Source organism: Haliaeetus albicilla, chromosome 9, assembly GCF_947461875.1.
Source record: "Haliaeetus albicilla chromosome 9, bHalAlb1.1, whole genome shotgun sequence".
NCBI classification, from domain to species: Eukaryota; Metazoa; Chordata; class Aves; order Accipitriformes; family Accipitridae; genus Haliaeetus; species Haliaeetus albicilla.
Genome location: NC_091491.1, coordinates 38314192 through 38328618, shown reverse-complemented (window position 1 = coordinate 38328618; position 14427 = coordinate 38314192). Strand labels below are relative to the sequence as shown.

Sequence of the window (14427 nt, the reverse complement as noted above, 5' to 3'; positions counted from 1 at the left end):
TGTATAACATACACAGCCAAACATATATAAATACAGATGTATACAGGTCTCTCTCTATATGCGTACATACATACCTACACGCACACAGCCCCCTCAACACGTAGCTGTAATGCTGGTACCCACCTGTACGTACGCACCCTGAGCATTCAGGGGGGACGGCTGTGTGTGTATACGGAGATATAACATAGCAAAATTACCCAGAATATCACAATAACGTATGTTTTTGTTAAAAAGCCCACAACAGCGCGAACGCTGAGCCTTTCAGCACCACCAGCTGATTGCTGCGCTGTCAAATATTGCCGATGCTAGCAAATATTGCCGATGCTAGCAAATACTACCTACGCTGCCAAATGTCGCAGCCCTTTGGCTTGGCTCCTGTGGTGGTGCATTCTCCATTTCACGACAGCTCGCTCGGTGGTCATGAACTTTGCACATCTGCAAAAGCTGGTCTGAGCTGGTCTCGCTCGGGCTTTGCTGTCCTCGATATCGTCAGCGAATGGAGCTGCAGGGCCGGGGCGGATGGCAGCATCCGTAGCGGACATGCCAAAGTCTGAATCAGACGAGAAGGTGATTAATGCCGTTACCTTCCAGATAAGTCCCTGATGGGTCTGGCAGCCAAGTCGGATGATGCTCTCAGTCAGCCAGGCTTCACATGGGCACAGAATGTACTTTCTACAGAGGAAGAGGGGGAAAAAAAAAAAAAAAAAGATGAGTGTAAGACCACTAATCTTTGCACTGGTCTACTCCAGTAAAGTAAAACTTTAACTGGAGGAGAAAAGTTCATTGAATTAATGCCGGCATTGATTCCAGCTGTAGCACCTGCATTCCCCTCTCAATGCTGTAAGGGGGAGGGCCCCGAGGCTGAGCTTTTTGAAGTTTTCCCCAATATTTGTCCTTCCAGCTGACATCTTTGCCCATTGCGTTTGTTTGCTTGCTGTGTGTGGATACCCAGGCATTTACAAGCACCGTTTCTTTGCATTGTGGTTAAATGCCTCCATGCCGGGAGGCATGGGTAGGATTAGACAATTAACAGGCTGCTCCAAGAATCGGAAAACAAATGAGACCCCTGACCCAATATCCCAAACTGAAACCCTTGGGCACTGTGAAACTCCTGGCCAGGACCGACGTCCCCCTCCGCGATTCCCATCCCATTGCAGGTGCCCGGCCGAGGGAGGATGCTGATTTTCCCCCCCTACTCTTCCCAGCCTACCGCGGGCAGTTTGAGGGGGCAGAGACCATCTACGTACCGAAAAGAGAGGGCAGGGTGGCTTTTCAGTGGCTTGTAGCCTGTCGTGTCCTCCCTGCTACTGCTGACCGAGCAGAACCCTCCCTTAATCCGGCATCCCAGGGAGGGGGTGCGGAGCGGCTTGGGCGCTGCAGGGAGGCACGGGTGAGCATCAGGCACCTCGGCAGGAGCGGTCCGGCGACTTCCATGGAAACCTTGGATGCCAAAGCCTGGAAGCCCCATGGCCACCAGCCTCCCTTGGCCAGGTCTGCTGGCAAAAGGCGTGAAGACATGCCGGGGTTCTCCCATCCCTTCCCGGCCCCTCTTACCCTCCCTGCTGGGCTGGGTGCTGGGACTGGGTGCCTGGGGCTGTACCTCTTGTGTACGGCCCCCAGCTGGGCTGCGATACCCTCCTCCAGAGCCTTGCCCCCAGGCAGTTTGCACACATATTTAGCTCTCAGTGACACTAACAGATTTAAGCCCCTGGTTTTTTTTATGAACAGGGGTCTGGATGTGGATGTGCTGATGAGCAGAGGCCAGCTCGAGGCTCAGGGATGGGACCGGTCGGTGTGTAAATCTGCCTCCCGCTGCAGTCACGTCCCAAAGGGGCTGTCAGAGCATCACACCTCGCCTGTTACCTTGGAAAACCGAAGCGCAACGTTTCTACGTGGTAGAGCACCGGACCCAACTCCACCAGGGTGAATAGCAGCCCGTCAAACCTCTTGCACGTTTGACGGCCGGTTGTGGGACCGCAGACCGTGCAGGTATCAGCGCGGTGCAGCTCAGGAGCGATGCTGAGCCGTCCCGTGGCTGGCGAGCCTCGCCGGGCAGCAGTTAAGTGATTTGACCGAGGGCACAGAGATGGAAGGGGCAAAGGGGAGGGGGCACCTTCCCTGCGGGGCCAGTCCTGCCATCCTCATCCTCGCCGCTGGGACCCCAGGTTTGCCCGCCTGGGGCTTGTTCCTGCTTTCTCTTGTCCGTGTTCAGATGATCCTTGAACAGGTCCGAGGGTGACAATGGGACCCTCGGGACCCCGTTTACCGCAGCCCAGGCACACCTCGTGCGCTCGCAGGAGCTGCTCCGGTCCCAGCCGCAGCAGCCCCGCGACTCCCCACCGGGCTGACGGCGGCTGAGCTGCTCAGCTCGTCACCCCTGTTCCGACCGACGCTGGGCAAAAAAGCGATACACAAAACCGTAGGAGGCTTCAGAATAATTAGGGGGGAAAAAAAAAAAATGATGGATGTTTGAAGGTGATGAGAGCGTTCGGTCAGCTCGGATGCTGCCTTGCGTGGAGACTGACCCCTTGTATGTGCGGAGCTTTCCTTGTCAGGGCAAATGGAGCAGCTCAGCCAGATAAGATTCATCCCACAGTTATTCAGGGAATGCGGTGTGATGCAGAGGTGGAACGTGCAGATGACAAATGTGGGTCTCCACACACGTGGCTGGGCACTGCCGTGGGTCCAGGTGACCCCAGACTGAGGGCATCACTGCCATTCCCAGGTAAAGTGCTGTAGAAATACCAATTTCACTATCTTCAGGACAGCAGCACACACCGCACCGCTGGTTAGCGCTTTGGCCAGTGCTGTAGGGTTTTGTGGCTTTTCTCCAGGGCTCCCAGTAAGAAGCTGCTCCACACTGCTCTCGTAGCTTCTCATTGCCCGAGTATGCAAAATAGGTAAATGCCAGGAATGCCAAGCAGCACCCAGCCCCTTACCCTGGGTGACTGCACCTTGTAGCATGAATCTTAACATTTCATGATGGGCATCATTTACATTATTTGCAAACAACAGTGCTTGCATTCTTGCTAATGCTGTATTTTAATAATAAAGTCTAAGAACTATGTATAATGTTACTGTTATGCAGAACTGCCATGCTTATCGCCTGCTGTATGTTGCGTCTACTGTAATTGGTGTTGTTGCTAAATCTAATGCTATGAGATAAAAGCAATGGGTTAGAGTTTATGGTTGGGCTTTGCTTTTGAACAATTAACCATGCTGTCACATCAGTGAAAGGAATTTAAAAGATTCCATAGACAGCTGGCTTTCTCTGCGGCTGGGGTAATTTGCACACCCACCTGTTTTACTGCCTTTGGGTCATTCAGAGGCAGCTTTGATGGTAAAAAAAAAAAAAAAAAAAAAAAAGGAAAAAAAAAAAAGAAAGCATAAACCAAAACAAAAAGAAAAAAAAGGAAGATCTAGACCATAAGGTTGTGGCTCTCCAGGTACGAGCAGGCTGATGAGAGGCACATCAGAAGCAGGCTCGAAAAGAACACAATGTATGTTCATATTTTCTCTATATATGCACAGCAGCTGGGGCAGGCAGCAGCTCTGGGGCCACCTGCGGGACCGGGGTCAGCCTGACAAAACACATTTGAGAGGGAGAATTTGGTGCCTTTACAGCACAGCTGTAAAGATACCCGTGTGTCAGCCTTGTACCCTTCCAGCAAAAACTAGTGGCATTAAACCAGGGGGGTTTAATGGGGCCCGTCCCACCTCCCCAGCTCTGGGTGATGCAGCATCTCCCAGACAAGAAAAATTGGGAAGAAAACCCAGCAAACCTCTTTTGCGGTAGGTCGCAACAAGTAAGACGGGAAGCGAACGGATGCTGCAGGGGCACGGCGGTGGCGACGGGCATCCTACGCCTTGAACCGCATCCTTACTGCTGAGGACATCTCTGGTGGCTCTCCTTAGAGCAGCCGTGCCCCCGGACGGGTGGCTTATCGTCCTGGGGACAGGCACGGCATGGAGGTCCAGCCCACACCTTCAGGAACAGGCTGAATCCGCCCAAGTGATGTTCAGGTTGGCCCCAAGTACGGAGCAGCACCGCACAAATTGTTGCACGAGCAGCAACAGACCCGTGCAGGCTCAGGTCGAGGCAAGGAATTGCAGCATAACTTCAACCATTTCCAGCAACCAGCCCAGCGCCAGGGCCAGGGTCACCTTGAGCATCCCCTTTCTGTCTCAAAATAGGTAATACGATCGACCCCAAAACCATCGCACAAGAAAAAATGCCATCTGATAATCATTCTGAAACAGATTTGAAAACACATTCAATTCCCACAAGCAGCTGCTGCAGCCTTACCTCTGAGCATCCTTTACCTTGGGAATGGTACCCAGCATCTCCCCAGTGTCTGCAGTGTGCTGGGGGGGTAACCAGCGGCCTCGCGTGGCCTCGTGCCAGCTCTCGGGGCTTTTCTTTCATTTACCGTGGAGGGTACGACTCATCCCTGAAGTTCATGCAGTATTTCACAGCAACTCTGTAAATAATTGAATCTGCAACAGGCTCGAGTGACTCCTGCACACACAGACATGACTTCTCTTTTTCCTCCTGCAGCACTGCTCAGCTAAACAAGTAAGTTTTCCGCATAAAAACTCCCAGAAACAGGGTTTTAAAAGGAGCCCTGTGTTTTATTTCTTTAAACACCATAATTAAGTAGTTTCTGATAGCATTGATCAACCACAAGCGAATCAAAGCCAGGAATATTTGGAGGGGAAAGCATGTCTTTATAATAACCATGGGTTGATTTTGTAGAAGAGCAGAAGTTTTCACATGGCGATGGTCCATCGAGACATCCCTCGGCCGCTGCTCGCTGCCGGGCAGCATCTCAGGGGATCTGCCCCGTCCTCCCGCACTCATCCTGCCCAAACCCACCGCTTTCCCGAGACCCTCCAGTCAAAGGGCGTCATGCCAAGGAGCCCTGAAAAGCTGCTTTACCTCCATGACCTGCTCACGGTTAACACCCCAGGTTTTATTTACCAGAACATAAAAGGCATGGCTTGATGTTGAAGTTTTGTGTTTTATTGCGGTTGGCACCAGAAATGCGTTTGCTCTGTGGTATGTCCATATACACACTCTGTAGACAAGACTGCGTTAATATTGGTTTCTCATGACTTTTGTTTCAAATGACTCTAAGATTTTAAAAAATACATTCACAAACTACCTTATGTTTAAACACAACAATTCCCTTCTATTTCGTCACTGTGCCCCAAAATCCACAATATATAAAAAAAAAAAATAAAAAAAAAATCCAAAGCTGGGTATTCGTCACTTCAAGGGGGACACCCCCCCACCTCAAACAGTTACCAGTTTGCAACATAAGAAAAAGCTCTGGGCTTTCTTTTATTTATATTTTAACCACAGTGAAAATATAAAGAGCTGGTGGCAATCAGTATCCGTGACGGGACTCGTATGGGATTTTAATTCCCGTATTGTGGTCTTACGGACATCCCTACGCTCGGCAGGGTGCTCAGCCAGGCGCTGGGCAGGCTGCACCGGGTGCCGGGCGGGTGAAGGTCCCCACAAACTGCTTTTTGCCCGTGCTCCTCTGGACGCCGTGCCCTGCTGGGATTCCCACCGCGGCAATCCCTGCCGGTACCGAACCGAGACGCTCTGCCCGCCCGGGTACCGCAGGGCCTGTCCCGTCCCCGCCGCCCGCATCGCTTCTTACCCTCGATAAAGATTCCAGTTTGACCAAGTCCTGTGATTTAATCATTTTTTAATAAAGCCATCGTTACTGAGTACACCAAGATTGCCAGTTAAGCTCTCTATATGTCGCTGGAGGTAACAGAGCTGTGATCGACAGCGGAACGGAAAAAAAAAAAAAAAAAAACCAAACCAAAAAACGAACCCCAACCGAAACGAGGTAGGTTAAAACCAGCAACACAGACCTTGTTATGCGACACCCCAACACCACAGGCGGCCATGCTTGCAGCTACTGAGAAAGAAAACCCCAGATACGCACCGAAAATGGAAATCAACTGAGCAGAGTTTATAAGGACACGATTCAACCTGAACTAAACACACACACACGGTTCGGCACAGATGTTCTCTTTCACTGTATGTTGGGTAATTCCTAGGGAGCGGAGGGGGCGGAAAACGAGAAGAGATTCAGACCCTCAGCCGAAGAAACCACACATATATATATTTTTTTTTAAGCTCTTTACAAGCCCAATCCAACAACGCGGGGGACGGGCAGCTCGTTTCACGGTCCCCGTCCCCGCACCGGTTGCCTCCGCACACCGGCGCCCGGCTCCGGGTTCGGGGGGGGGGGGTACGAGTGCCCACAGCTCGCCCCGGCTTCGGCATCGGGGTCCGGCGCCGGCGGCATCCTGAAAACCACCGTCCGCCTCGGGGCCGAGCGCGGGGCTCCTCCGACCGCTCCGCCGTCCTCTCCTCCTCCGATCCCCCCGTCCCAGCGCCCGCGGCCAAACCCCGGGGCAGGCGGGCACCTCCGGAGCAACAACAAATGGCACCTCTGTCCCTATCAAGACACACCATTATGTGAAGATCCATATAGAAATATGGATTGACAGACTTGACAAAAATGGTAGCTGATTTTTATTAGTCTAAGGCTAGTAGTTTAGCCATTTAAAATCCATTTCCCAAAAGAGGGGAAAAAAACCTATTATTTTTTCTCTTCTTTAAAAATCCGTTAAGCCGTTGCTGCCAAAAGCAACATGTAAATGTTGGTGAAGGCAAAAGATTTCTAAAATTACCCAGCTATATGGTTATGGCCTTCATCACAAAGATAAAAGGTACATTTATTGTGCTGTCTCTCACCAGATTTAATTGGTAACTTTACAACATACTATATATTTGATGCTAGCAGGCAGACAGAATTAAAAACAGACTTTTTGACACTGTTTCTTTCCCCGTTCTTACAAAGTAGGGGAGAAAGAAAAAGTAAAATTAAAAAAAAATAAAATAAAATAAAGGAAAACTCATAAACCACTATAACACAGCGTAATCAGGAGACCTCGGGGGGTCCAAGCGCGAAAGTCCATCCCTGCCCGCAGCCCCCGCCCCGGGGCTGACGGTGCCGGGGGAGCGTGGGGAGCGGTGTTCCTCGGCACCCTCCACATCTGCCTCTACAGTGTTAGTCCACGTGTTTAATGTCCTTTAAATTAGAAATAATGCCATGGCGGTGAGTGCCAAGTGCTCCTCTGTTACCAGTTCATCATGGAGTTTCTGTTGAGAGTCATGAAAAACACTTGGCTGCTTCCTCCGGATCTCACCGATGCAAAAAATACCTGTTTGGAAGCAAAAAAATACCTTCTTAATTATTTTTATTATTGCAAGAAAAAGCCTGTTAATTGTCTCGAGGAGCAAGGAAAGCAGGAGCTGCCCCACACCCTGTGGTTTCCCCTGCCTAAACCTCCCTCCCTGCTCCTTTTCTCCAGTTGACAGCAGAAATTTTACATGGATCCATTGCCTGGTTCTCAGTTTTCCACGGAGCTACGGGGCCGGAGCCAACCCACGCCAGGCTCCGATCAAATTGAACCACTTATTAGTAAACACAGTAATAAAACCTCCCTCGCTGCCACTACCAAAGAGAGCAAGGTTTGGAACACCTTAAAAATACCAAGTTTATCACATTTCACTGCCACGGCATCATTTATTATGCAACATTAATACGATTGCTGTCAGTGGTTTGGATCTTGCAAAACGTTAACCATTTCAGTCAACATCTGCCTCGGTTTGAAATGGTTTTCTCCAGAAAAGTTAGTTCTGGTATTTCAGCTGTTCCTGAAAGTAAAGCTCGGGAAAACTACTTTCCTTCAATATGCTCAAAGCACAGAAACCTATCAGGAATATGAAGAATATGATTTTTGGTTCTTCTGGCAGGATCCACCAGCATTTGACCCCAACGGAAGTCTTAAAAAATAAGTTATAATTTGCAAGTGTTGAAGAGGACAATCTGAAGCCTCTGTCCTTTTTAAAACCAAAAATTATTCAAACTTCACATGACTTTCATCGTTAACCATTTCTCCAGAAAGAGAAACATCTGGTTTTAGGATTTCAAACCCACCAACGACCAGTTGGTTCCAGTATTTCAGAAAGATTTAGGTGGGTTTTTTTCCAGTTTTCTTAGAAAAGGCAAAAAAATATCAATAGGAGCAAACCAGAAAAAGAACTCATTAAAAACCAGTATAAAACCTGCAGTCAAGTACTCAAAAGTTAGGAAAAAAGCAAACTGGGGGTATTTGGGCAACTTAAATTCAGCTTCATGGGCAGCATCCCATGGTATGAGCTCCAGCCTAACTCTATGCAACAGGTGGGGTAATGCTTGACTAATGAGCAGCTGGTCAATAAACTGATGGTGCCCTCAAACCTTATTTATTGGATGTTATTAAACCCTGCTCTGGGGACAGAGCAATCACTTTCTTCACCTGTTTTGTGATCATGATCGTTATGAAAGAACTCCCTGCTGCATGGTCCTGATTTATCTCAGTGAAGCCTTGTGAGATGAGGAAATACCAATAGCAGAAACAGATCTCGCCATTCAACCATCTCTTCCATGCGAATATTCCTTTTTCCTCCAGCAATTTCTCCTTCCCTCATTCCCTGCACCCCCTACCCTTCAGCAACACCCGCAGCGGGGGTCATCTACGTGACAACCGCATTCCCCAAGCAACTCTGGTGACCCTCTAGAGCAGTATTTATCAGTGCTGTCCACAGAAAAAGATGGGGCTCCATGGAGATAATAGTGTAAGATGCATCAAAATGCATCTAGAAATGCATCAAAATGTTTCTGCACCGGAGCAAAAATCAGGGTCACTTACATATCCTTACCACTACCATTTCTCAGCTTTTGCAGAGGTCACTTGGCAGCCCCAATAGTTAACGTTCAGATGCAAGACTTGGGTGAAAGTCAAGCCAAGTCAACACAGATGGCAGCTAGAGGTGGAAGAGATCTTGCAGACCTTCCCACCACAGGCTGAGGTCTGCATCCGCTGGAGAGAATTAATTGGGAGCGGATTTATGGGCACCGCTTATCAAATAGGACCTTCAGATTAATTACTAACCCCAAGATAAACCAGATTTAAAGTCTAAAAGTAGCTTGTAGCTTAAAGCACAGACACAAGCTTTGAAGTGGACTTACCTTATCATTTCTTTCACATAGAAACTTTAACCTTTGAGCTCGCTTGTGCATAAATACTCCATCCAAATGTCCCGTCTCCACTGACCGAATTTCAATAGCTTTCTCTCCCCAGCCCATTATTTGATTGGAATGAATGTAGGCTGTCAAAAGGAAGCGTTTGGTAGGTGTTACAACGTGGGTTGAGCTAAATATTATGCAACGGGCAGCAAAGCTCTCATCGGCTGTTACTCAAAGCTGATGAAGGTCAATGGCAGAGCTCTGACTGCTGGAGGCACAGGCAGTCAGGCGTGTGCCCGTGGGGATAGTATCTTTACGGAGCACTTTTCATCCAGAAATAGCTGAGTAATTTAAACAGAAGAAGTATCACTTCTTCCGATTTCTGCGGGTGAGGAGCTGGGCAGTTGCCTCCATGGGTCATGGAGCTGAGCAACAGCAGAGCCAGAAGAGCAACAACCCAAGGGCTCCCAGCTCTGCGCCCAGCCCCTCTTCCAGGCAACACAGCATCCCACCAGTGCAACGGCTTATATTAGCTTATACTTAAGATAAACCAGAGCTCAAATCTTCAAGAAGTCACTTGCTTTTATTACGGAGGACCAAACTGTAGAAATTTAGCAACTGCATCTCTTATCTGGCTGAAAGAAATCTGCTTTCATAAACAAAAGCCCAGATGACTCCATCTCAGCATTCTCGACTCCTCATCTTACTTGTCACTTGTCTTTTAAGCAAGTGAAGAGGAATGGTTGACCTACCCACAGAAGTAGGCATTTCTCCCCACTGGAGCACCACATCTTTAGTTATCCGTCCATAGGTGTTCACATATACGCCTTCATCCTCATAGCACACAAGCATCTCCATCCCGTCTGTTTTAGGCAGGATGACAATGGCGTGAGGAGTAATATTGCCCTGAATCTGCAGTTAAAATAAACCCTAGAAGTCAGAATTACATTGAATGGAGGAAAGGGTAGGGGGAAAGGAGCAGAGCCTTAGGAAAACAAAACCCCAAACCAACCCGAGAACAAAACCCTCCCCCCATTCACCAAACAGGCATTGGCTTTCAGAGATAAGCTTGAAGGGGAATAAACTGTCATGTTTACCCTACCATCAAAGCTGTCTGATACGTCAAGGATAAACAGGTTCAGCAATTATAGAGAGATCACAACATATACGCCCCCAAGACTGATGGCTGACACTCGGCTGTAACACAAATAAGCAGCTGCTGACTTGATGAATCCATCTCCTATTCAAATTAAGGCAAATAAACCCAGAATTTTACAGGTAGCCCTAGGGAGGAAATATTCCCATTTTTTAGCAATCAGTCTCTAGCTCCAAGGGCAGCTACAGCGACTTTCCACCCATGTCTGCCCTTCCATAGCTAAGACAACACAAAACCAGCCCAAACTGCCCCCATATTTCTCCCTATGCTTCTTTCCAGCTTTCGCAGAGGAGGCTCTGCTGGTCGGATCAGATTCAGCAGTTCCTGGATTTGATCAGTGACACAGTTTCTCCTAGACCAGTCTCTCATACTGCTTGGGCCAACAGCACGGACAGAGCTTAAATGAGCCAACAAGAAAATCCTCATCTACAGTATTTTTTGTAGCACTTGAAAAAGCTGATGGACCTGGGAGAGGTCCTGTGGTGAGTCCAGGCTGGCAGGGGGTTTGGGAGTTTTGAACAGCAGGATTCCTGAGATTTGGGCTACCCTAGTCCTGCAATCTTCACCGGGGCAAACGGTGCTGCCCCAGCAGGAACAAGCATTGGTAAGCACATCTGGGACACCATGCAATGGGACGGGGCACTGGGCATCCAGCTCTTGGTGGGTCTACATTTTCCAACAACCAAGAACCTGGTTTCATGGTATCTTGCCCTACAGAGACCTTCATCACTGCTCCATGCAATGTACAGACAGATTCTCCTTTCTGTGGGACACGGCGGCCTTAAGCCTGACTGCTTGGGCACAAGGACAGAAAAAGCCTCTGCGAATAATGAACATGGAGTATGTGATACCTCCGAGTCCTCTTTAAGCCAGTACCAATGAAGATGGCACCGAAGAATGTCATACCCATGGCAAGATGTCACCTGACTGGTCACCATTCCTGAGCCACCAGGAGCCTGCCCAAACCTTGCTGGTGACCTGCGTTAGTCATGCAGCAGCACTCCCCCGTGTACTCACGTGAGATGGTATATAGATATCATAAGAGTTCCCAGAATCTACATCAATCACATGGAAACCAGTGTGTGATCCAAAGATAACCTTGAGTCTCTGACCCTCTTCTACAGTCAGATCCACGAGCAACGGCTTGTGCTGGAGATCTGCAAAAGACTTTTATAATCCCTTCGGTGAGTATCACAGAAAACCAACAAATCCCCATAGCAGCAGCCCGATACGGTTTTGAAATCGTATTTGTTTGACTGTGTTTCCTACTAAATATGTGGTTAGTTATATTCCCGTCCCTCTGTTCCTATGTCAGATGCCTCAGAGGGTATTACCCACTCGCTCCAGCCATCCCAGCAGATAAGCGCTCACCCTTGCCAAGCACAGCTCTTTTCCCCCAGGAGCCTGAGGCCAGCCCGAGGATTGGGTCTCTAAAGGAAGGCAACAGCTCAATTTTACACGAGTGTGCATACAGCCAGCACATGGGGACCCTTGATGCCAGTGCTGCTCTGGGCAACAAGAGCAAAGTCTGCAGAGAGCTGTGACCACCCACCTCCACTCTCGGCAGGGATCACAGCTCCTGTTTGGGCGGCTGAAATGAGTCAGATTAGCAAAGACCTACTTTTCTCTGTTCAATCTAATCTGCTGGATGCAGGCTGGGACCAGCTCCCTGGCATGGACCGATCCAGGACAGAGTATCTCTCCATGGCTTAGGTCCTCAGCAGGAGGGTGAAACACCCACAGGGAGAGAAAAGGACTCCTGGCTCTCTGTGCGAGGACCACTCTGACTCCTGGCAGGGAAAATCTGTGGGTGGTATTTCCCACTCTGCCAACAGATCCCTGCCTACAAGGCAAGGAAAGGATGCTCAGCCCCCCCAAGCTGGAGAAGGAGCACCGGGAGCACCAACCAGCATCCTCACCAGTGCCCGCAGAGGCTGGATCCCAGGCCATTTTAATGCTGCTGAGCTCTCCATGTCACTGAGCCCGTTTATTCTGGCTTTTGTTCAGAAAAAGCAAATGTGACCTAATACTGAATAAGCCCATTTGTGCTGGAAGGATGCAAAATGAGATTACTCAGCATGAACGTCTCCAGAAGACATTGGCCCTTGTGACTTGTCTCTGCACAGAGCTTCGGATGAAAAGTGCTTTAAAGGACTGAGTACAAAATACCCATTGGCAGGTTATAGAGGAGAAAGGTCTCACTGAAGGAAACTGAGGTAGATGAAAAGGGAGAGAAAAAGAAAGAGTGGGTCATTCTCCTGGACTTTCTGCCTTGAAACAGAATCCACACTGCAGAAGGGGAGAGGACCTTGCAAAATCAAAATGGAAAATAATGCCAACCCGTTTTCATGTTTTATGTGAAGAATTAGTCACAGGTTAAAAAAACAGAAAATCGAACCCAAAACCCACCAAAAACCCCAACTCAATTTTACTCATGGGCGTTTGGTCAGCCTTCTACAAACTTCCCAAGTAAAGCCTGCCAGCATAAGCTAGTATTAACACTTAACTGTTAGCCTGTATCCCATCTCTTCAGCCAGAATGTATCCCTTCTCCCATGCCTGCCAGGCATCCCAAGGAGCTCAGCTACGTAAGCAAGACAATTTTCTGCTCTGCATAGTACAGAAATCTTGTGTATTTACAATTACAGAGTGTATTTTGGTTAAAAGATAAACATACCTTAAATGCCATAAACTTGTGATATGGTTTAGGAGCCCAAGCGTAGATCTCTACAGCATTCTTTAAGGCAATCACCAAAAACTTGATTCTTTCATACTTCACTAAAATGAAAATAAAACCTGTTTTAAAAACATTCACTTTCTTTCCAACAAGACTGAACAACTCATCTCCAGGAACAGCTTCTGAGGCTGTCTCTCTGTTGGTTCCCATTTGGTAAAGTGTCCACCTAATACATACAGATGAATTCCAAATTTATTTTTGGCTACGGTCTAGCCATACTTTTAAGAGAAATTGTCAGGTCAGATCTAAGACTAGAGAACAGACATGTCTTCAGACTTTTTTTTTTCCAGAGAGGCCACCCACCGACTTTGTAGTGGATGCATCCCTCCAGGTCTCCGACTGTGATCCAGCCCTGCTTCTTCTCTACTTCAGGGTCATTGTGTAAAATCCTGTTTCTCAGCCAGGAGAGATAGTACACGCGCAGCTTGTTCTTCTTTCCTGTTGGCAAAGGAAACTTCCCTGTCAGACCAGAGCACGTGTGCATGGGAAATCTTGATTTCAGTGCTTATTTCCACTCACAAGATGATAAAATTAAAGTTAGCTTCTCAATGAAGTTGAAAATAGTAATTTAGTTGTTGTATTGGGTTTTTTTCTTGGGAAAAAAAACTATGAAAAGCAGAGCCCAGACCTCTGTCTCCCAGACTGCAGGCAGATACTGGAAGAGCCGGGCTCTTGCTTCCCACAGGCTGGAAATGTTCCTTTTCCTATAAATCAGTGTTCATGGAGAGACAGTTGGGCACAGCAGAGCCGTGACCCCAAGCTCTCTTACAGCTCAGGGCTTACCCAACCTGGTTTCTTTCCTCTCTTCTCCTTCATACAACATTAATTCCACCTTGGAGCTGAGACACGAGCTCGGTCTGCGACAGGCACTGCTATTTGCCGACAAGCCCGGTGCTGGGCTCTGCAATGCTGAGGGTCTGCCAAATTTCTGCACGCCTGTCTGCTCTTGGATGGCTGTGATCTGGCTACAAACCTCCCTGCTGCTGCAAAGCCACCACTACAGGGAGAGGACACAGCTTGACTCGAGTCCGGTGGGAGAGGAGCCAAGCCATAAACCAGGGGCTCTGCCTGCCCATGGGTTTCCACAGGTCCCTGGGGCTCGTTCTCAGCTCCGTCTTGGGGGCCGGTGCTCTGAGTGCTAGCCCCCCATTCATCTTCCAGCTGTACTAAACCCCTTATTCCTACAGCTGTATCCCCAAAACCCCAGGGGAGCTGCAGACCAAGGTAAATGATGAAGCAGAGGTTTTGAAGAGCTCTATCTGAATGGAATGGGAATTTGTGGGCGAATGCAGAATGAGCCCAGAGGGGTGTTGAACAACATGAAAGTAAACAGAAGGATGATATCAAGCAATTTTCCTAACGAGCATTTCTCTTGCTGTCCTCTGTGAGCTTTGCAGGGCAGGTATTGGCAGGAGGAGGTTCTGCCTTGGC

General features: G+C 48.6%; 1 protein-coding gene across 7 annotated transcripts in view; it reads right to left on the bottom strand.

Moving 5' to 3' along the window:
• Positions 1–5705: 5705 nt before the first annotated feature.
• Positions 5706–14427, bottom strand: part of TNIK (TRAF2 and NCK interacting kinase) — a 167672-nt gene continuing 158950 nt past the window's right edge. For all 7 annotated transcript variants that reach the window (XM_069792725.1, XM_069792724.1, XM_069792729.1 and 4 more), the window contains 6 exons: positions 13300–13434; positions 12937–13037; positions 11278–11427; positions 9857–10016; positions 9108–9247; positions 5706–7254 (listed from right to left, as the gene is read on the bottom strand). In XM_069792725.1, coding sequence (XP_069648826.1) covers positions 7171–7254; positions 9108–9247; positions 9857–10016; positions 11278–11427; positions 12937–13037; positions 13300–13434 — 770 coding nt within the window. In that variant the 3' untranslated portion in view covers positions 5706–7170. The remainder of the gene's footprint in view (positions 7255–9107; positions 9248–9856; positions 10017–11277; positions 11428–12936; positions 13038–13299; positions 13435–14427) is intronic.